At 44.7% G+C, this 23,178-nt stretch overlaps 1 protein-coding gene, 1 long non-coding RNA gene and 1 other non-coding gene across 5 annotated transcripts in view; all 3 read right to left on the reverse strand.

Moving 5' to 3' along the window:
• Positions 1-2,003: 2,003 nt before the first annotated feature.
• On the reverse strand, positions 2,004-2,107 carry LOC123581655. Its single transcript, XR_006703916.1, has one exon. It is a non-coding gene; the product is annotated as a U6 spliceosomal RNA (small nuclear RNA).
• Positions 2,108-8,452: 6,345 nt separating this feature from the next.
• LOC123606354 lies at positions 8,453-9,604 on the reverse strand. The gene is made up of 2 exons (XR_006716253.1): positions 9,164-9,604; positions 8,453-8,919 (listed from the first exon to the last, which is right to left on the reverse strand). It is a non-coding gene; the product is annotated as an uncharacterized LOC123606354 (long non-coding RNA).
• A 1,217-nt stretch (positions 9,605-10,821) lies between these two features.
• Positions 10,822-23,178, reverse strand: part of OTULINL (OTU deubiquitinase with linear linkage specificity like) — a 30,838-nt gene continuing 18,481 nt past the window's right edge. Inside the window, exons 2-8 of one of the 3 annotated variants that reach the window (XM_045441760.1) lie at positions 19,987-20,146; positions 19,867-19,898; positions 19,674-19,765; positions 18,229-18,378; positions 14,963-15,091; positions 13,522-13,791; positions 10,822-12,599 (exon numbers count right to left, since the gene is read on the reverse strand). In XM_045441760.1, the coding sequence (XP_045297716.1) occupies positions 12,426-12,599; positions 13,522-13,791; positions 14,963-15,091; positions 18,229-18,378; positions 19,674-19,765; positions 19,867-19,898; positions 19,987-20,146 (1,007 nt within the window). In that variant the 3' untranslated portion in view covers positions 10,822-12,425. Of the gene's footprint in view, positions 12,799-13,521; positions 13,792-14,962; positions 15,092-18,228; positions 18,379-19,673; positions 19,766-19,866; positions 19,899-19,986; positions 20,147-23,178 lie in introns of all 3 variants that reach the window. The other 2 variants (XM_045441771.1, XM_045441774.1) reach the window with 2 other exon arrangements.

Genomic DNA, 23,178 nt, shown 5'->3' on the forward strand with positions numbered 1-23,178 from the left:
AAAGGTTGTCCCTCATCATGCGTCTTTGCTTACATTCCTAAACTATATAAACTTCTTTAAATGGTTTTATGTGGAGAGATTCTTTTCCAGTTAATATTTAAAGATGTTTATTTTGTTTCATCCACTTGAAAATGCCTTTGGTTATAACTCTTCATCACTGCCCCTTGCTCAACATAAAAACAGATATAAAAAAATGGAAGCTTGTCAATATGTGTGCCAGTTTAAATTTCCACCGGTGTCTAAGAGATCCTGGCATAGTCAAGACAGTTCTCTATCCTAGCAAGGTGCTGCCTGAGGCTTGTGATGTGCATACAGCTGGGCAAAGCAAGGCTCTGTGTCCACCAGGGGCTTGAGCTCACGACCTCAAGATCAAGAGTTGCATGCTCTATGGACTGAGCCAGTCAGAATCATTTTCTACCCTGGTCTGCACCCTAGGAAATGGAGCCCAGGGCACTACTTTGTCCTTATTCTCTTGCCCTCTGGCTGCAGGTTGGGTTTAGCCAATGGGAGATGCCAGTAGGAGATGGAAGGGCAGGACGAGAGATGACAGTCTGGGTTGTGTCTTCTCACTGTCCCCTTGCCTCTGCTCCTCCAGGACTACAGCTCCTGCTGGCCAGTCCCCTCTAAGCCTGCAGCCCTCTCTGGCCTCCGTTACCTTCATTTTCTCCCTTTGTCTTTTTGGCTGTGATGACAGTAACAGCTTCATGCCAGGGCTGGTTCCTGGGTGCCTCAGCAGCTTTTGTTGGTTCCCTTAACCTTACCGGCATCTCTGTAAACCATCCTTCACTAAATGGCTCTTCATTTGAACCATCAAGTGAATGCTGTTTCTTTCCAGGATTCTGACTAATACACACGTTAAGTGAAAAGAGAAGAATACAAAGCTTTGTATAGACCAAAACAAAATAAAACATCCAAAAAACAAACAAACAAAAACGCCTAAAACTGACATTGAAAGTCTCATTATCTGGGGGCGCCTGGGTGGCTCAGTTGGTTAAGTGTCCCACTTCAGCTCAGGTCGTGATCTCATGGTTCATGAGTTGGAGCCCCACATCGGGCTCTGCGCTGACAGCTCAGAGCCTGGAGCCTGCCTCGGATTCTGTGTGTGTGTGTCTCTCTCTCTGCCCCTCCCCTGCTCATGCTCTGTCTCTTCCAAAAGTAAATAAATATTTAAAAGTTTAAAAAAAAGAAAGTCTAATTATCCGGAGGTGGTTTAGGAATAAAGTAAGGAAGATGGTTTGGAATCATTTGAAACTATTCCACCATTTCTATTTTTTTGTTGTTTAATTTCTTTAATGTTTACTTATTTTTGAGACAGAGACAGAGTGTGTGTGGGGGAGGGGCAGAGAGAGAGAGGGAGACAGAGAATCTGAAGCAGGCTCCAGGGTCTGACCTATCAGCACGGAGCCCGACGTGGGGCTTGAACTCAGGAACAGCGCGATCACGACCTAGACTGAAGTCGGATGCTTAACTGACTGAGCCACCCAGGCACCGCTATTTATTTTTCTTGAGCTGGAGTAAGTAACTCTGTGTACATAATAGGTAACTATGGGAATAACACCATCAATATCTGTTTTATAAGGTACCAACTTCCAACTTCGTGGAAATTTACTACTCGTGGCACAAGAACAACAAATTAAGGAAGTCGTCCAGGAACCTGGAGGAAGTAGACAAGGCTTCTTCCCACATGGGTATTCAACTTGGAGACTGAGGTCATTAGAATAAAGCTTTAAGTCTGACTACTTTTGTTACTATGGTTTTCTTAGCATTTGTAAGCACATTTATACATTCCATTAGGTCTCGATGATCATTAACTTGTAAGAAATATTTCCTCTTCCCTGTATTTATTTTCATTTTTTTAATTGAAGTATAGTTGACATACAATGTTATATTAGTCACAAGTGTAGACCATAGTGATTTCACAATTCTGCACATCACCCAGTGTTCACCGTGATACATGCAGTTATCATCAGTCACCATACGTCAGTACAGTATTATTGGCTATAGAAAAATATGGACACTTGATGAATTTGCACATCATCCTCATGCAGGGGCCACACTAATCTTCTCTGTATCGTTCCAGTTTTCGTACATGTGCTTGCTGAAGCACATGCTTTCTTTCTTTCTCTTTTTTTTTTTTTTTTTTTTAAGCCAAACATCCCTTGGCTTAGTTTAGCAGTATTGTTAACCTCTGAAATGTAGGTAAGCTTACTGTCTCCAACACAGATGGGTCCAGAAATAGATTTCGTGGGTTATCCATTTACAATACCAAACTATCCTTTCTGATATCCACTATGAGGTTCTCCAAAGAGTTCCCCTTATTCTTTTTTTTTCAACGTTTTATTTATTTTTGGGACAGAGAGAGAGACAGAGCATGAACGGGGGAGGGGCAGAGAGAGAGGGAGACACAGAATCGGAAACAGGCTCCAGGCTCTGAGCCATCAGCCCAGAGCCTGACGCGGGGCTCGAACTCACGGACCGCGAGATCGTGACCTGGCTGAAGTCGGACGCTTAACCGACTGCGCCACCCAGGCGCCCCTAGTTCCCCTTATTCTTAATGTCTAGAAAACCACAAATGCAATCTCATTAATGAGAACCACCACCAGGTTTAGGCCTCTCAGGGCTTGGGTACTCTGTTTCCTGGCCCCAGGCTCTGTCTTAACATACAGAATATCCTGTAGAAGTCATAATAGGAATAGGGAAAACGATATCTCATTACAGTAAACATAAAACTAACTGTTGATAGAGCTGTTAGGAATTCTGTGCATGAGGTCCCAGGTAATCAGATTTGACCTTCATGCTTCTGTGTAAGAGCGGGGGAGCCAATTTCCACCGCCGTGGAAATTTACTACCCGTGGCACAAAGAGAACAACAAATTAAGGAAGTCGTCATGCAACCTGGAGGAAGTAGACAATGCCAAATCCAACCTTTGCAACGTGAAGTTTGAGTACTGCAGCCAGAATGCATCACAGACCTAACCCACTGCAGACTAAAAGGTTTGCTGCAAATGCACCTACGTGAGGTTCAGAGGACCTGGAATCCACTTGACATCAAAATGCTGCAGGAAAGCTCCCAGGACTTTGGTCTGCGTTTTTTGTTAATGGGAATAACGCTCACTCCTGGGGTTCTTTGGTTTTTGTTAAGTTTATGTATTTTGCAAGAGAGAGAGAGAGAGACAGCGAGCTCGTAAGTGGGGAAGGGGCAGAGAGAGAGAGAGAATCCCAAGCAGGCTCTGCACCATCAGCTCGGGGTGGGCGCTCAACCTCACAAACCATGCGATCATGACCTGAACCAAATTTCAAGAGGGTCGCTTAACCGACGGAGCCACCCAAGTGCCCTTGGTCTGCATTTTTAAAACACCACACGTGTAGCTGCTCAGCTAACTAAACGGATCAATAGAAACAAACCTTTGCAGGAGGGGAATTACTCTGGGCACCTGCAACTTTTTCTTCTTTTTATCTTCACCTGACCACCGAGAAAAGTACTTCAGGAGGGCAGCCTTGTGTGACGGTTACCCTAACACTCGGGTGCCAGCTGGCATTTGTCTCTGCTCATCTTCAGTGAATTCATTAATATTTTTATCTGTAGGATGTTCACGGATAAGAGTACTAACCTTAATTATATGCTAATCTGAACTAGATTCTTCTTCTTCCATCGTTGACGGTCACTCACGTGTGCACCTGAGCTGTGAAAAGCTCCACAAACAACAGATATGGTTCAAGGCACACGGGGCTCACACCCGCTTCCCAGAAATTTTGAATCTGTGCTGCCGACACGCTGGCCTCACGCCCTGGCCACAGATGATCGGATAGAGTGGGCCATGAGGTTCAAGGGCTATGAGTCGGCTGAGCCAACCAGATTCTACTTCCTGGGGATTTGAACTGGTGGACTCAGATGCAGCTTGCCTCAGTGGTGGGAGCAGCCAGATGTGCCAGGAGGACGAAGAGGGGGAGCCGGGGGTAGAGAGAGACCAAGAGCGGTACGCAGAAAGAGATCTTGAGCCACGAGGCCAGAGCTCATCTGAACCGTGAGACCCACGGCCGGAAACCTTAATTCTTGGCTCTCCTGGGCCCAGGCAACTGCCAAGGGAACTGCATGTACTTCCTGCCCTGTTGCTCTGTGGGATTCTCGCTCTCAGACTCGCTTAAGTGCTTTTCTGTCATCACAGCCCAAACTGCTTGGACAGAACCCAAAGCAGGTTAGGAACCTCCTATTGCTTGCATTCCCGACCAGGCTGACTTAGGCTCAGGCGATATTTCCTACTAATCGTAAGACAGCCACTTAAGCCGCTAACCATTTCTCATTCGCAATAAAACCCACAGAGAACTGGAATTCATGGATTTTCCAAAGCTCTTCCTTCGTGTAGCAATTTAGCTCAGGGCCTCTCTTTGGCCCACCACGTAGGAATCCTGCAAATGCTAAGCAGAGCGGTGGTCGTGTGGAGCTCTGAAGACCGTCAGGAGCCAAGGTGAGATGAGTGTACGTGGGTCTTACAGCCTGGTGGAAAACCTGTTATTTAAATACGCCCTCCTACCTCACTTGCCACCGAGAGGTATTTTCCTCTGTGCTGGTGATAAGCCTCTAGGCCTTCACTTTTCCTGATTTCAGCTGTGCACGGTGGGTGAGTCCTGCTTCTGACTTTGACAAATATCTGAGATGCACTCAAGTGTTCCTGCCATGGGTGTGCAGGTGTGGGCCGCCCGAGCCCTTGCTTTCTTTGTTTTTTTAATTTTTTTTTTAACGTTTATTTATTTTTGAGACAGAGAGAGACAGAGCATGAACGGGGGAGGGTCAGAGAGAGGGAGACACAGAATCCGAAACAGGCTCCAGGCTCTGAGCTGTCAGCACAGAGCCCGACGCGGGGCTCGAACTCACGGACCGCGAGATCATGACCTGAGCCGAAGTCGGCCGCTCAACCGACTGAGCCACCCAGGCGGCCCTTGCTTTCTTTTAGCCACACCGCCCTGACCCTACATCGCTATCGCTGTCTCCACCCTGGGGCCTGCAAGGAGGCTCTCAGAGCCCAGGCTGAGGTCAGGCCTCTTTCACAGGCATGGAACCAGGCACATGTGCCCCCCTGACATCTCAAGGTTCGGTTCATTCTTAGAAATCCGTGACCCCACTTCATAACGTCCTTCCACGAGCCATATTTACTTAAGAACCTGTTTCTGGGTGAGGCCACTGTCCTTGGTTAATTTTAACCTCACTAGAGATAGAATGTTAGCAAAACTCGGTTTGACCTCTCATGTCTACTGTGGCCGTTCCATAGGTCATTGTGATTTGGTGACTATGTCAGGGGGTCACTGACTTCAGGAAGCTTCCCTCCCCAGGACATCTAAAAATGTGCTCTCTGTAAGTTCCGGATCAATAAAAAGAAACCGCAGGGGGAAATAATCCCACTTTGCCTCTTAGCTGTACTTGGCTCTCATTACCAACTTGCAACTTGGAATTTACTTGATATCTGTTTGAGCTCTGTTCCACTCACAATGATACGAGACCCATATCCTTCCCCACCGGAGCTTGAAATCCAGTAAAGAAGTAAAGTGTCGTGATAACGATGGACCAGTAACAGCAAAAACTCCACAAAACAACAACAACAACAAAACACACCGCTCTAGGCAAAATCCCAAGCCCCTACATAAATAGCATCAGAATCTATTGATTCTTTCTTGCAATCCCTGTTTCCGTGCTACTGGGTGTGCGCTATAGGCCAGTGTCACATTGTGAACCCTTTGTTGTCCGTCTGTCTGCGGTAACACGTACAGAAAGGGAGAGGAAGCGTTTGGAAACTTTTATAGCAACTAGATCTCAAGGTAACATTTTTACTGTACTTTACAGAGATGCCACGTTGCAAAGGATTGGAAACTTTAAGAAGCTGTGCCTCTCTGTGAATCGTTTTACAAGCACCATTCTGCCACAGTTTTCAAAGGGAAAAGGCCACGTTCCTTCCTGCTCTAAAAAGAAAGCCGTGCAGTGTTTCCTTTTCTTGTACAGCGCAACATGTATTTTCATAGCTGTTTGCTCTTGTAAAGACATACAGGAGGGACAGCCGAAAATGCAACTACTAAATATCACGGGTCCCACGAGCAGATTCAAGTGTTCCGTTACTACCTTGTGAAATATAAACCGAGTGGAAACGTTAATTTCTCATGTACCTACCACTGACTAATGCATTAAACATAGATCACACACTCACCAGTGCTGAGTTTTTCTTTTCATCTCTCCGGCATGTTGAATTATAGCTAAAGTGGGGGGAGGGAGGGCGCCTGGGTGGCCCAGTTGGTGAAGCATCCTACTTAGGCTCAGTTCGTGATCTCACGGTTTGTGAGTTTGAGCCCTAGCATTGGGCTCTCTGCTGTCAGCACAGAGCCTGCTTCGGATCCTCTGTCCCCCCTCTGTCTGCCCCTCCCCTGCTCTCTCTCCCTTGAACATAAATATTAAAAAATAAAATAAAATAAATTATAGCTAAAGGCCACTTCTGATAAGAAAGATGTATTTATCTTTCCTATTTAACTACAATAATACGAATATTTTATAACAAAGCCATCTTCACCATCAGCGCATCTCTGCTCCTTTTTTTATGTACAGGCGTCTGAAAGTTCCAGAACACTGAAGCAACTTTCCGGGTCTTCGTTCCCGCTGTTGATCATTTTGCACCAGCTGCTTCTCTTTCCCTGGCCCCAGGCGCCTTTCCATGAAGCTCAGTTCAGCAGAGAAGCCAGCACCCAAAGGAAATTCACACACATGCTGACAGGTACTTGAAGCATTCCCAAGCTGTTTCCCAGATTTTGGCCTTGGGGATGGCAGTGATAACAAGAATGGGGGCCAGGAAAGTCTCAGGCTTTTGCATCTGTCCTGATAAATTTGTTGATCGATGGTAAGGTGCAATGGAGTAAAGCTATACAGTGTCCATGAAGCATCTGAGCATTACTGACCTCGTTCTGCCTTTTCAGACTTGAGGGTGAAGAGAATAAAACTGTAAAATGCTGTGCTTACACCTGGTTTTAACACCCAACCTCTATTTGGTTCCATCCATGTAAGGTTTTAAAAATTAGGAACAAAAAAAAAATTCTTTGCTTACAAATAAGCTATTTAAATGGGGGAAAAAAAACACCCCACATTTCTGTACGTAGGAATGCTTTTTGGAACACATTCCCGGTTTAAATAAGCTACCTGTGCAGATGGGTTTTACAACCCAACCCATCTGGACTAAGCTGGAAATACTTAAAGCAAGCATTTTTTTTCAGTTTACAGAAATCCTCTTGACTAAGTTTTCCAAGAATCATCACAAGGGACACTGATGGAAACAAAGGGACTTAAAGATCAGCCTAAGCCCTGATGACACTGATAATGAGGACCAATTGTTCATTATATACACAAAGTTGGGCTTGATGTTATGGATTTATTTATTTGTTATTTATTTATTTATTTATTAAAAAGTAATCTTTACGCCCAACATGGGGCTTTGAACTCATGACCCCGACGTCAAGGGTCACGTGCCCTACCGACTGAGCCAGCCAGGCGCCACCCAGAAAGTTGGTTTTTTTTTGTTTTTTTTTTTAATTTTTTTTTTTCAACGTTTATTTATTTTTGGGACAGAGAGACAGAGCATGAACGGGGGAGGGGCAGAGAGAGAGGGAGACACAGAATCGGAAACAGGCTCCAGGCTCTGAGCCATCAGCCCAGAGCCCGACGCGGGGCTCGAACTCACGGACCGCGAGATCGTGACCTGGCTGAAGTCGGACGCTTAACCGACTGCGCCACCCAGGCGCCCCGAAAGTTGGTTTTTAAACAGAGAGTAGTCTTTTTCCAGAGACACCAGCCAGCATTAAACTTTCAATCCCACGCATGCTTCACCCACTTGGGCTGGCTTTGCCCCGTACTTGTTCCGACAGACCCCTCAACTCCTCAAACACAGTCTACAACTTTCAAGCGCAGTCACACAGCACATACCTCTGGCTGGTCCACAGAGCACTTTGGCCTAGGGGATGTTGGATACGGGAGTGAGTGGTTTTCCATTACTTACAAACCCTGTTGATATTAAACCCAAACAGAATCCAGATACGCTTTCGTTTTCTCGCCCTACAGGATAGGACAGGATTAAAACTAAAATGAATTAACAGAAGACCCAACCATTTTGAACAAGCAACATAAAAGTGATTGTACAATTTGGACCCACTTAATTTTGTGTCTGACTGTAAGACAGTCATTATGATGAAAACAGGACTTTTCTCTATAGAGAAAAGTGTACATAAATATGGTCAGTACTGAGGTAAACAATAGTCAACCTAACGGCAGGTAACCCAATAGACTGTTAATGTTTTAGATCCATAAAAATATATGTTGTTAGTTTTACATTTTACACAGTAACCAGTCTTAAGCAGTGGAAGCACATTCCTGTAAAAACAACCGTACCCCCTTAGGAACTTGCTATTTAAGTGAAAACTAACACTAATTCTGAATTAGTCATTTCTTTATTCACATTTGTATAGGTTTCCACACATGAGGTTAGCTGTCAGTCTAAAACTTTACCTTCTTTAATGTGGTACTCAGAACTTAGAATTTTTTTCCTCCACAAGATTAGCTTCGACAGAAATAAAATGGTCTTTCTTTGATCTCACTAAAATATGAGAAAATCATCTGATCTAGAATAACAATTATTTTCATGCAAAATTCATTTGCAGGCAAGTCCTTGGAAAATTAACGTAAATGTCCCCTAATTCGGGTTCTTCTTCTCTCCTGGAGGCCAGGCAGATTCTACACTGGCTTGTCTGGGTCTCTTTCCCATACATAGAGAAGGCCCTACGTCTTCCTCCATGGGTGGAAAGGACTTTGGTTCAAGACTGTGATGGCCCACATTCGAGAAACTCAAGTCGCCACGGTGGCCTGAATTATACAGAATTGATACAGTTCTTTGGGGACCTTTTATTTTTTTTTTTTAATTTTTTTTTTTCAACGTTTATTTATTTTTGGGACAGAGAGAGACAGAGCATGAACGGGGGAGGGGCAGAGAGAGAGGGAGACACAGAATCGGAAACAGGCTCCAGGCTCTGAGCCATCAGCCCAGAGCCCGACGCGGGGCTCGAACTCACGGACCGCGAGATCGTGACCTGGCTGAAGTCGGACGCTTAACCGACTGCGCCACCCAGGCGCCCCCTTTGGGGACCTTTTAAATGGTGTGTGTTCGTAGGATGAAACCAGAAGCCACCTGTTATTATTTCTTCACTTTGGAGATGAAGTAGAACAGCATTTGCCTGATCCATTTGGTCACCCAAACCTCCCTTGCATTGGACTTCTGCATGGAAGTCTGGAGAAAACACTGAGATTAGAAGGCCATGATATAAAGAATGTGGAAAGTCAAAGAAGTCCAGGTACCAGGTGGGGGAATGAGACCTGCCCCTCTACCAGAAAGTCCATCTTGACGATAAAAAGTGTTCTGGGGACGGATGGTGGTGATGGTTGCACAACAGTGTGATGTCCTTAATGCCACTGAAGTGTACATTTGAAGGTGGTTAAGGGGCACCTGGGTGGCTCAGTCAGTTAAGCGTCTTGACTTTGGCTCAGGTCACGATCTTGGGGCTCTTGAGCTCAAGTCCCGCGTTGGGCTCTGTGCTGACAGCTCGGAGCCTGGAGCCTGCTTCGGATTCTGTGTCTCCCTCTCTCTCTGCCCGCCCTCCTGCTTGCGCTCTGTCTCTTAAAGATCAATAAACGTTAAAAAAATTTTTTTTAAAGATGGTTAAAATGGTAAATTTTGCCACAATAAGAAAGTACATCTTGCCACAATAAGAAAGTCAGTCTTGTACTACTATGCATATGACCCCTCAGTATGGACACATATGGCCAAAATTTAAGAGAAACATATTCTTAAGTCAGAAAGGGACAAGGACGTATGTTTGCATTTTTGCTATAATCTTCTCATCATTAAAACATGTGAGGTTAGAAAGACATTAAATGTTGGCATCATATAGGAAATTCACCTCCAGGTTATTGCTGGCATTTAAAAGTGGTGCTAATTTATATGCAGTTCCCTCTAATTCATGTGTTATTCATTATACAACTGAATTAAAAATAAAACGAAACTGGAAACACCCAATACCTCCTCTCAAATTCTTGACTCTATGCCTTCCGCAAACGTGGCAATTATTTAAAGGTCTTTACTTTTTACTTTCTTTGTACTGGGATGCCCCTTTTCCACAATTTGGTCTTGCCCCATCCTGCCCTGCCCCCCAACACAAGGTTAAGGATAAACATAATTGATTAGTATGTCACAGAGCTTTGGGCTGCTAATCCCTGGGAAAAAAGTTCTTCCTTTCAATCCTGGACTGGTGTGGAAATCCTAACACTGAGTAAGGAGATGCCAGGTGATTGGTAAGCTACAAACGCCGGGTAGGTGCCTGGACAGCTCAACTGGAACCAAAGCCTAGAACAGACATGCCATGAGTATCAGTCACAGTGACCTGCTACAGGCCGTCACTGTAGCTGCCTACGAACACAAAGGGTAGGGTCCATTTTCTCATGGTCACAGTAATGTATCATGGGAAGAACTTTCAATGGGGTCAGTTAAATGACAGGAGTTATGCAAAACCATAGACACTTCCAAGCAGGGACGTGCCAGAAAGATCAATGAAGAACTCCCGTTTAAAACAAAAAGGACTCTTGTTTCGTGTGGCTATCAGGGTGACACAAAGCCCCTTGGTTGGAGCTAACTGCTTTCCAACTCTTCTACCAGGAAACTGAGAGCAGGCACAGCACAGTGTGCATTAGACGCCCGGCTTGAGTAGTACACACAAGTGATTATCCCCAGTACAAAAGATCTGGATGTTGTTTTCATCTGCCACAGCAATTAATTTTATGTCTACGAGCACAGCAGTATGAACATGGGAGAAAATATTAGCATCAAAAATGTTCAGTCGCTCTTAGAAAGGATTTGTAACTTTGAAGCAGCAGGCCGTTAGGCAAGATTTTAAAGTCATTTTGTATTTATTGAAGTTCAAAACAGCCTAGCAAAGTACCTTCAAAATAAAGATGACCAAAATAAACTAGAAAAGTATTTCCAGAATAAAGATGACCAAAAATTCGTTAGCTCGAGCGTATTAGTTGTCAGTTGCTGCTCTAACCTAACACATCACCATAAACTTAGTGACTTAAACAACACAAGGGTATTATCTTACAGTTCTGCAGGTTAGAGATCCGACACGGGTGCCGTCCCACTGGGCTAAAATCAAGGTGTGGGCGGGGCCACGTTCCTTTCTGGGGGCCTTAGGGAAGACTCCGTTCTCTTCCCTTTTCACCTTCAGGGACCACCCACATTCCATGGGTCATGGCCACTTCCTCCATCTTCAGAGCCAGAAATATTGCGTCTCTCTCTCTCTCTCTGTTCTGTTCTTTTACATTTTCCTCTGATCCTGACCCTCTCCCAATTCCTCTCCTCCCCTCTTAAGGACCCTTGGGATTACACTGGGCCCACCTGGAGAACCCAGAACAACCTCCCAGGTCAGAATAGTACCTTCATCCCATCTGCAATCTTATTCTTCTTTGCCATCTAACCCAACGTATTCCCAGATCCCGGGGATTTGGACACAGGCATGGTGATCGGGGGGTGGCATTAGTTTACCTACCACACGTTAAATACACAGGTAAATACACATTAGATACACCACAGTTAGTATTTTGTAATAGTTCAATAGTTGTCATTCAGTTACCTTAATCTACAGAATTAATCTTTTTTATCATAAAACATATTCAACTGGCCAGATGCAACAGTAACAAAAAAGTGTAAAGTGATATAAAACAAATTGTACAAGATTACAGAGTAGTGATGATTTGTGTGTGTGTGTTCATATATGTATATATAAAACTATACAATGTATATACATGTGTATGCATGTGTGTGTGTGTGTGTGTGTGTGTATACACATACCCCATACACATAGTTTTACAGTTAATTAAGTGGTTCTAGAAAATCAATATACCATAAAGATCCCTGGGAAAGTAATGCTTATAAAATAAGGCCACGTTTATAAAGATCTCAAATCAGTCAAAGACAAGGTTCCTAATGAGAACATCCAGGTTACAGACAAATTCTTTCCTGGTTAGTCCTTTCCCCTTCTCCTCTCGCTTTTTTTCCTGTTGTACTGCCCAGATTTCCTTTCCCGGTGCCCTTAAAGGCCTGTGGCATGTGAAATGACTAGAGCCCGTGGGTGAACAAGGTCAAACCACCAAACACAAATAGGCCAGTTTGGAGGAAGTCACCGGAAAACAAAAGCATGCCATCCGTGCACCTCTGTGTCCAGGGCGCCTGCAGGTCCGGAGAAGAAGGCCCCGCCCCTTTCAATGGTCGCGACACCAGCTTTGGTTCTCCAACTGGACTTTGCCTGAACGTGTGACTGCTGTGAACGGCGAGGGCCGGTGCCCAGCCCACGCCAGACTTAAAAGACAGGAATGTGGTAGTGGCGGTCATTCTCCGTCAGCAGGGAGATCTCGGGCCACTCCCTGAACGGCAAGTCTGGGTAGCAGACCTCAAAGTCTCTGGAGTTAAACTTGAACAGTCTGAACACTTTTATCTTTATTTCAAGGGAGTGTCCAAGAATAAACATATCGATCTGGAGAAGAGACGAGAGAGAGGTCACAAACACACATTTCCAATTGCCCGCCCCCACCAGGGGAGGGAGCGTGTTCTCCTGAAGCTTAGGAAGCAGTGCCCTTGCTTAGGAACCAGACCCACACATGAACCACCGAAAGGCCAGCGTCAGGAACAAATGCCCACGATGCGGAAGGCAGGGGATAAGCAGAGGAACATCTCTGTAGACCAGCATGAAGTTACAGGGGGTAAAAAAAAAAAAAACCACAATAAAAAGTAAAGGATGCTCACAGTTAAAATCACACTGTTTTCCAACTAGTTTTAGATAAATTTTTGTAAAAAAAAACGGCAGGTAATTTTGCACACCGCCTAAGAGAGCAAAGCAAAACAAAAGAAAACCTCTCTTCTATGGGAATGAAAAAGTCTTATCTGGATTTTAAAGTTTTTAATAATTTCTTTTTTTTAACTTAAAGTTTATTTATTAGTTTTAATCATCTCTACACCCAACATGGGACTTCAACTCACGACCCGGAGATCAAGAGTCGTATGCTCTTCCGACTGAGCCAGCCGGGCGCCCCTAGGATTTTTCAATAGTGTCTATTTATCTGCCCTAAGGAACCAAATGCTTTCCCAAACATTATCTCCTTCTCCGGCTGGACTTTCTCTCGGTTAAACTCTGCTGTGGGAGGACTGCCACCATCTGAGAAGCAGAGTGAAAGCTCAGAAGGGCCTCCAGCCCTGCTCAGTGGCCACGGGGCTTGACAGACACACGGCACACTGCACGGAGCAGTGAGGTTTTTACTCTTCTTTTCCTCCTTTCAGGGGCAACGACATCAAGCCACTGCTTCGCCGCAGGTGGGTTTATCACCTGAAAGTAAACTCCACACACCTGTGTGTTTAGGCACTGCCATGGGGTCCTGAACACATTCTTCTGCCCCAATTACCTGCTCCAGTCCACATGTGTCGCCCACAGAATTCAGGTGGTTCATCATGAAGCTCAAAGGGTCAGAGGATGTTTCCCGGGAAAACAGGAGCCGAAAAAGACTGGGAATGACTTTCTGAGTCTTCATTTGCTCATAAACTTCAGTGACTTGATACAGCATGATGAACTTTAAAGCTTCGTAAAGTTTATATTCCAGAATCGCATCAGAAAAGAGGATGTTGCACATACTTCCTCTCTTGTGATAATCTTTAATTCCACTAAATTCAGTCCACTGGAAACACAGACGTGAGAGTGACATTTACAGGGTAGAGGTGAATACCGACAGCATGGCATAGTTTTAAAGTATTTAAACCATTTAAAAATAAACCATTTAAAACCGTTAAAGTATTTAAACCATTTAAAAATAAACCATTTAAAAATAAACCAAAGATTAATAGAGGGGACCTTTAACTTTTCATTTTTGACCCTGATTTTTTAAAAAAAAGTTTAATGTTTATTTATTTCCGAGAGAGAGAGTGAGAGAGAGCGTGAGCGGGGGAAGGCCGGAGAGAGAGGGAGACACAGAATCCAAAGCAGGCTCCAGGCTCCGAGCTGTCGTAGGGCTCGAACTCACAAACCACGAGATCATGAGCTGAAGTCGGACGTTCAACCGACTGAGCCACCAGGCACCCCTGACCCGGATTTTTTTAACCACAAGTATATATTACTTTTATAATAACAAACTAGCTTAAACATTTCTTTCAAAAAAGCACCACCGATTAGGTAAAAAACCAAGCAAGTCAGTTTCCTAAGACAGCTTAATACAGCTGGGTCGCACAGCAGATATTCCAGAGACGAACAGTAACAACTAGTATTCTTTGCCACTCACCATGTGCCAAGCACGGTTTAAAGCCACATGTACCAACTTATTCAATCCTCACAATAACAGTACAAGGGGCACGATATTCACATATCGGTTTTTACTCATCAAAAAACCACAGCACAGAAATTTTACGGTATTTACCGGGGAGGGTTCATTTCAACAATTCCAAACCTGTGTCTATTAAAAGGCAGGAAAACTCTTAGTTCAAATGACAGCGTCTGTGGTGTCCCCAAGTTATTAATGGGGCACATTCCAGAAGTGCGTTTCTGAATGCCCTGTCTGGACCTCGCACGACATCTCTCTGGGGAAAATGAAGGTACGGGGCTGTTAAGGTTTCCTGGCCAGCCCACAAAGGCCTCCTGAACCCAGAAGGGGCCTAACGATCACCTACAACGCTGCTCTCGTTGGTTACTTGGAAGGAGAAAGGACAGGAAAGCCCATCGTCAGCTCCTACAAGAGGTGCTCCTGCCCGCAGGTCCTCCCCGCGAGGCATCGGGTGACAGGCCTGACAGAGAAGAGTCACTCACTGCACCCGGGTGTGTGCTTTCGTTCCTCGTCTTTTCTTCCCCGAGACACTCACCTGCGTTTTCAATAATTCCACACATTTACGTAACTTTCCAAACACATTGGAACCTGTATACTTCTCAGGACCAAAACTGTATTGCTGGATCCAATTACAACCTTGCGAAAAGAGCAGTTTTTCAGGAAGCTTGAAAAGGAAGGAGATGCCAACCGTGATTAGTACCTCGACGTTTATGACATTGCAACCTAGAATATGTCACGGCACACGATCTTATCTCACTCAGGAATCTCCATTTAAAAAGACTAAACAAAAACATAGAGTTTCTTCTTTTAGATTTGTGGATTAAGTGATTTGGATCATATTCTTTCCCTCTTTTTTTTTTTTTTTTTTTTTTGAGAGAGAGAGAGAGAGCACAAGCAGGAGAGAGGGGCAGAGAGGGAGAGAATCTTTTCCTTTTTTAATGTTTCCTTATTTATTTTTGAGAGAGTGAGAGGCAGAGACAGAGCATGAGCGGGGGAGGGGGCAGAGGGAGAGAAAGAGAGAACCGTAAGCAGGCTCCATGCTCAGCGTGGAGCTCAACTTGGGGCTTGATCCCACGAACCATGAGACCATGACCTGAGCCGAAACCAAGAGTTGGACACTTGACCCACTGGGCCACCCAGGCACCCCACAGAGAGAGACAGAATCTTAAGTGGGTCCACACCTAGCATGGAGCCCGACACGGGGCTCAAACTCACAACTGTGAGATCAGGTCACGACCTGAACCAACATTCAAGAGTTGGATGCTTAACCGACTGAGCCGCCCAGGTGCCCCTGGATCGTATTCTTTTTTTTTTTTTTTTTTAATGTTTATTTTTGAGAAAGAGAGAGAGAGAGAGAGAGAGAGAGAAAGGGAGACACAGAATCCAAAGCAGGATCCAGGCTCCAAGCTGGCAGTACAGAGCCTGATGCGGGACTTGAACCCACAAACTGTGAAATCATCACCCGAGCTGAAGTCAGACGTTTAACCGACTGAGCCACCCAGGCGCCCCGTGGATCATATTCTTAATTTACAATTTCACAGCTGATGAAAACCTACATGAAGATTTTGTCTATGAAACCATCTTTCTGCATAAAACACTTCCCAAACTGCCTAGGTATATCCGTTTAGAAATTATTTTTACCCTAACAACGCTAGAATACTGTAGCATATCGCGGAGCATATGGATTTTAGAATAAGGCACTTGGGGGTCCAAACCTCACTCTGTCACTCACCAGCCAAGAGACTGCTCAACCAGTGCAGATTATTTACCCTCTGAGCCTCATCCTCTACCATAAATCAAGGACAGGATATCCATTTTACAGGACTCCGGCTGGGACTAAATAAGACCACAGAATTTGTAAGACTCTGATCCAGTGAAGGGATCTAACCCATACCCTACCCGGCTGAGCCTGGGGAACCCCGGGGTGTGGCCGTATTCTCTGTCCTCGGCAGCTGGCCGCGGGGCTGGCACCCTGTGCTTCCTAGATAAAATGAAACTAATAAAAGCAACTCTCAAGGAAGAAATGGGAAGGAAACAGACCATGTGCAGCTATATATATGCATATACTTTATATACTCCTATTTCTTTGTGCTTCTGCCCTTAAATGTACATCCTAGGTTGAACTTCCTGCATTCAAAATAAAAATTCAGGTTGTTCGTAAAGAATGTACTGCCTCAGGGCACCTCAGTGGCTCAGTTGGTTGAGCGTCCGACTCTCAATTTCAGTTCAGGTCACGATCCCAGGGTTGTGGGATCGAGCCCTGCATTGGGCTCCATGCTGAGTGTAGAGCCTGCTTACGATATTCTCTTTCTCTCCCTCTCTGCCCCTCGCCCCTACTCATGCTCACTCTCTCTCTCTCTCTCTCCCTAAAAAGTAAAAAACAAAAAATAAAGAATAAAAATAAATAAAATAAAATAAAATAAAGAATATACTGCCTTATACCATTAAAATGAAAAAAAAAAAAAAACCAACATGGCACAGACTGGGAGAAAATATTTGCAAATCACATATCTGATAAAGCACTTGTGTTCAGAATATATAAAGAAATCTCAAAATCCAATCAATAATAAAATAAGAAGGGGCAAAAATTTGAACAGACACTTCTCTAAAAAGATAATAATGGATGGCCAATAAGCACATGGAAAGATGTTCATCCCTCCTCACTAGCGGAATGCCAACTAAAAGCACAGTGACGCCAGCGCACATCTATCAGAATGGCTAAAAAACCCAAAAAACAAAAAACCCCAAATCTGACAATCCTGGTTAGAACTGGGAACAACTGGAACTCCTACACACTATTGGTGGAAATGCAAAATGGCTGCGCCACCTGGGAGATCAGTTTGGTAGGTTCTTATGAACTCGGACCTACACCTACCACATGAGCCAACAATCTCACTCCCAGGCATTCGCCCAAAAGGAATGAAAACTTCCATTCATACAAAATCTTGTATGGGATTGTCAAAAACTGGAGATAATCCAGATGTCCTTCAACTGAAGAACGGATAAACAAACTATGTCATACTTACACCAAGGAATATCACTCAACAGTAAAAAGGAATGAACTACAAATTCACAGAATGTGGATGAATTGAAATGCATTTTTTAAAACAGTTTTTTAATGTTTTATTTTTGAGAGACAGAGAGAGAGTATGAGCAGGGGAAGGAACAGAGAAAGAGAGACAGACAGACAGAATCCAAAGCAGGCTCCAGGGTCAGAGCTGTTAGCACAGAGCCCGACGCGAGGCTTGAACTCATGAACCACGAGATCATGACCTGAGCCGAAGTCGGACGCTTAACTGACTGAGCCACCCAGGCACCCCTGAATTGCAATGCATTTTGCTAAGCGAGAGAAGTCAGATGCAAAAGGCTACACACTGGATAGTTCCATTTATATGACATTCTGGAAAAGGTAAAACCATAGGGTCTTAAGACCAATCAGCGATGGCCCTGGGCTAGGGGTGAGGAAGGGCTGACTACAAAGGAACAGTGGAGAATCTCTGGAGCGCTCTATGCGTTTGTTAAACCTCAAATAACCGTAGAGTAAAAAAGTGAGTTTCAGTAGACCACCTTGCTTCCGAAGAATGGATGCCCTTCTCGAGCAAAGATGGTGGCATCCAAAGCAAACACAACTGAGCATGGCGGCCTTTCTGAGATGGAGGGGGCCACAGGGCCTTCGAAGGCTCCTTCAACCTCGGGACGCACAAAGCCACCCACTGAAGACCCAGCCATCTGCACTACAGTTCTTGTCAACGCAACGTTCCCCGCCCCACCCCACCCCCGCCCCGTTTCCAGCGGACATACCTTCACAATGTCTTTTTCTTTCATCCACGATGGAAAGGAGAGGCCCTGGCTGAATATCTGAAACAACACTGACCTCAGTGCGTCATAGTTGTCTCTCTTTACTTGTCGGACACATTTGATGTGATGCCTCCAAAACAGCTCCTCGTAAGCCTGTCCACACAAAAACAGAAAGTTTGTTTTCAAACCCTCTGGATGAGGGAATAGAGAGTGAATTCACTGTATTGTCAGCGAGGCATTACCCCCAAAGAAAGGGGGCAACAGAGACAATAACAATTATAAATTATGAATGTGACCACATGTCACTATTTTATTCTGAGAGCAGGGGAGGTGAGCAGGGGAGGGACAGAGAGAGAGGGAAAGAGAGAATCCCAAGCAGGCTCCGCACTACCAGCACATAGCCCAATGCGGGGCTCGAATCTATGAACGAGGAGGCCATGACCTGAGCCGAGATCAAAAGTCAGAGGCTTAACCGACTGAGCCACCCAGGTACCCCACGAGGACATGTCATTTTAAAGGGACATTTGTGGGGCACCTGGCAGTTCGGTAGGTTAAGCATCCAACTTTGGCTCAGATCATGATCTCATGGTTCATGGGTTTAAGCCCACGTTGGGCTCTGTGCTGACAGCCTGGAGCCTGAAGTCTCCTTCGGATTCTCTATCTCCCTCTCTCTCTTAAAAATAAATAAACATTAAAAATTCTTTAAATAAAAATAAAAAAAAATAAAAGGACATTTGTGTGTATTCAGTCTGTGTCATGCTTTTTCAACTGACACCTTCCTGGAAGCCCAGGAGCAAAAGAATGCCATTTAGGGGTGATGATGGCTATGATGTGACCAAAGGGAAAAGAAAATACTATATACGTTTAAGACCTCGCGAAAAATGACTTGAAACAAAAATTTCTTTTTTTTTAATTTTTAAAAAATGTTGGTTTATTATTGAGAAACAGAGACAGAGCACAAGCAGGGGAGGGGCAGAGAGAAGGGGACACACAGAATCGGAAGCAGGCTCCAGGCTCTGAGCTGTCAACACAGAGCCCAACGCGGGGCTCGAACTCACAAACCGCGAGATCATGACCCGAGCCAAAGTCGGACGCTTAACCGACTGAGCCACCCAGGCGCCCCTTGAAATAAAAACTTCTCGTTGCTGACAAGGTCGGATAGCACCGCTGGGAAAAGTTACCAAGGTCGGTCCGATGGAAAATTCTAAAACTCCTCAGAATTTTACATCCAGGTGCCTAATCCCTGCAAAGACAGAAGTCCCCCCTGCTTGTCCAGAGAGCCCGTAGGCCTGGCGGGCAGAGCTGAAGAGTGCCACCCTCGAGTTTCCTGAAGTGACAGCCTACGGTACGCCATCGTCCACGCCCTCCGTAAAGCAGGGCAGAATGTTAGTTTCCTGATTTTTACACACAAATTCCCCATCGTCCGTGACCTGTATAAACTGACGCACCTTCCGCATCAGCTTGGCACGCGGCGTCTCTCCCTTCCATTCTCTCGCAGAGTAACTGAGGAGATCGACCTCTGCCTCCACGCTGAGGTTCCCTGGACCAAATCAGATAGGAAAGGTAGTGAATTTTCCCTCTTCCTCGCCCTTCTTGAACCCTCCCTGCACCTTAGAAATAAGAAAACATGAAAATACTTACTTTTGAACTTTCTCTGCAGATATCCAATCCACCTAAAAGGTAAAGGGAAAATAATATCAAAAATCTACTCTGGAAAGCAAGGGTCTATTGGTGAAACCGAAGGAGAATACAACCACCTACCATTTCAGCCGGCGCCCTAAATAGGAGTGCATCCTCCTCACGTAGCAGAGGGCAGCCACCAGGAATGCTACTGCCAGCGTCACTGAGCCCCTGGCTATCTTCCACGCAGTATCCAAGGCTTGGCTGGTGACCAGCGTCCAGGAGTGAACCTGGTCACTTCCTGCAAAAATTTAATAATAGAAAAAAGACACGTCACAATTACCCAAGTCTGCTTTAAGGGAGGGAAATATATCGCTCATTGTACCTGCCAAGTGTCTGTCATTGATTACATGAACAGTTTTTAAGGCATTCGAAAATTCAATCTGAAAGTTAAAGAAACACCCAGTTCTCCTCTAATCCATGTCGTACGTAAGAATGTCTTTGTCCCACACAATTCACGAGGAATAATCATGGAGTATAGGCTTCAGAATCCCTCAGACCTGTTCAAAACCGGTGTCTCGACTACCCTGGCTGTGTGACTGTGAGAAAGCTCACTTCTCTACTCCCAGTTGTCTTGACTGCAACACTGGGGAAAAATGCCGATCTCCCCGGAGAAAGATGGAATGAAATTAACTAAGAATGCACCCTGTGTTGCGTATCTGCTGAATCCAGGAATGGTTCCAGCAGGGATCCTGCTCCACACCAGAGTCCTCCAGTGATGCCACCACCATGTACATCTGCCCACTTGGGTTTGTTTTGTTTGTTTTTTAAGTAGAGAGAGAGCACAATTGGAGGAGGGGGGCAGAGGGAGAGAGAGAGAATCTCCAGCAGGCTCCACGCTCAGCGCAGAGCCCAACGTGGGACTCAATCCCACAACCTGAGCTGAAATCAAGAGTTGGACACTCAACTAACAGAGTGACCCAGTGCCCCGCCTTTTTTTTTTTTTTTTTTTTTTTTTTTTAATTTTAGAGCCACTTGGATATTCTTAAAGCATTAGGAGCGATGGCAGATGGCATCACCTTAACACACGCAATGAGTGGTCCAAACCACGGGCACACAGACATCATTTCCAGGGAGTGGACACCTCAGCAGAGCTGTGAGGTGGAGACAGATGTGCTGTGTGTGGTCCACACTGCAATTCCTGATTTGACCAGAGAGCATGAACGGACCTCAAGAGCTCCAACCGCATACTTGCAATATCTTACTGTGTGCAGCACATTCCCAATTATATGATGCTTGAGCATGTAAAATGCCGAAGTACAAATGAGGAAGAGAACTTTTGAATAGTGGCCAAACCTCCTGGGGTTCATTGTGAAATCTTCCCCTCCCTGGCACAAGGTTTAGTAAAATTCCAGTGATTAACGGTAGTAAAAGCCTCAGCAATTCAGAATCTACGGTTTTAGCATTTTTTTTTTTAAAGTAGGCTCCACACCCAATGTGGGGCTTGAACTCCTGGCCCTGAGATCAAGAGTCGCATGCCCCACCGACTGAGCCAGCCAGGTGCCCAAATTTTAGCACTTTTGATCATACCGATAGTTGATGTACATTTAAACTCTCACAAGAATTTACTAGCAAATAAAGAAATTAAGTTACCAGTGAATGAACCTAGACATATTTGCAATTACTTAAAAGGGCATTTTCTTCTTTTTTATGTTAGTTATTATTTTTTAATATAATTTATTGTCAAATCGGCTAACATGCAGTGTGTACAGTGTGTTTTTTTGGGGGGTAGATTCCCATGATTCCTCGTTTATCTTCAACACCCAGTGCTCATCCCAACAAGTGCCCTCCTCAATGCCCATCACCCATTTGCCCCTCTCCCCCACCCCCCCTCCCATCAACCCTCAGTTTGTTCTCTGTATTTAAGAGTCTCTTATGGTTTGCCTCCCTCCCTCTCCGTTTGTAACCATTTTTTCCCCTTCCCCTCCCCCATGGCCTTCTGTTAAGTTTCTCAAATTCCACGTATGAGTGAAAACATAGGATATCTGTCCTTCTCTGACTTATTTCACTCAGCGTAATACCCTCCAGTTCCATCCACATTGCTGCAAATGGCAAGATTTCATTCTTTCTCATTGCCAAGTAGCATTCCATTGTATATATAAACCACATCTTCTTTATCCATTCATCAGTGGATGGATATTTAGGCTCTTTCCATAGTTTGGCTATGGTTGAAAGTGCTGCTGTAAACATTGAGATACATGTGCCCCTATGAATCAGCACTCTGTACCCTTCGGATAAATTCCTAGCAGTGCTATTGCTGGGTCGTAAGTTGTTCTATTTTTAATTTTTTGAGGAACCTCCACACTGTTTTCCAGAGCAGCGGCACCAGTTTGCACTCCCAACAACAGTGCAAGAGGGTTCCCATTTCTCCACATCCTTGCCAGCATCTGTTGTTTCCTGAGTTGTTCACTTTAGCCACTCTGACTAGTGTGAGGTGATATCTCAGTGTGGCTTTGATTTGTATTTCCCTGATGATGAACGACGTTGAGCATCTTTTCATGTGTCTGTTGGCCATCTATCCAAAGATGTCTTCTTTGGAAAAGTGTCTATTCATGTCTTCTGCTCATTTCTTCACTAGGTTATTCGTTTTTTGGGTGTTGAGTTTGGTAACTTCTTTACAGATTTTGGATACTAACCCTTTATCTGATATGTCATTTGCAAATATCTTTTCCATTCCATTGGTTGCCTTTTAGTTTTGTTGATTGTTTCCTTTGCAGTGCAGAAGCTTTTTATCTTGATGAGGTCTCAATAGTTCATTTTTGCTTTTAATTCCCTTGCCTTTGGAGACGTGTCAAGCAAGAAACTGCTGTGGCTGAGGTCAAAGAGGTTGTTGCCTGTTTTCTCCTCTAGGGTTTTGATGGTTTCCTGTCTCACATTTAGGTCTTTCATCCATCTTGAGTTTGTTTTTGTGTATGATGTAAGAAAGTGGTCTATTTTCATTCTTCTGCATGTTTCTGTCCAGTTCTCCCAGCACCATTTGTTAAAGAGACTGTCTTTTTTTTCCATTGGATACTCTTTCCTGCTTTGTCAAAGATTAGTTGGCCATCCATTAGTGGGTCCAATTCTGGGTTCTCTATTCTATTCCACTGGTCTATGTGTCTGTTTTGTGCCAATACCATACTGTCTTGATGATTACAACCTTGTGGTAGAGGCTAAAGTCTGGGATTGTGATGCCTACTGCTTTGGTTTTCTTTTTCAACATTACTTTGCCCATTGGGGGTCTTTGTGGTTCCATACACGTTTTAGGATTGTTTGTTCTAGCTCTGAGAAGAA

This window comes from Leopardus geoffroyi, chromosome A1 (assembly GCF_018350155.1).
Source record: "Leopardus geoffroyi isolate Oge1 chromosome A1, O.geoffroyi_Oge1_pat1.0, whole genome shotgun sequence".
Classification (NCBI taxonomy): Eukaryota; Metazoa; Chordata; class Mammalia; order Carnivora; family Felidae; genus Leopardus; species Leopardus geoffroyi.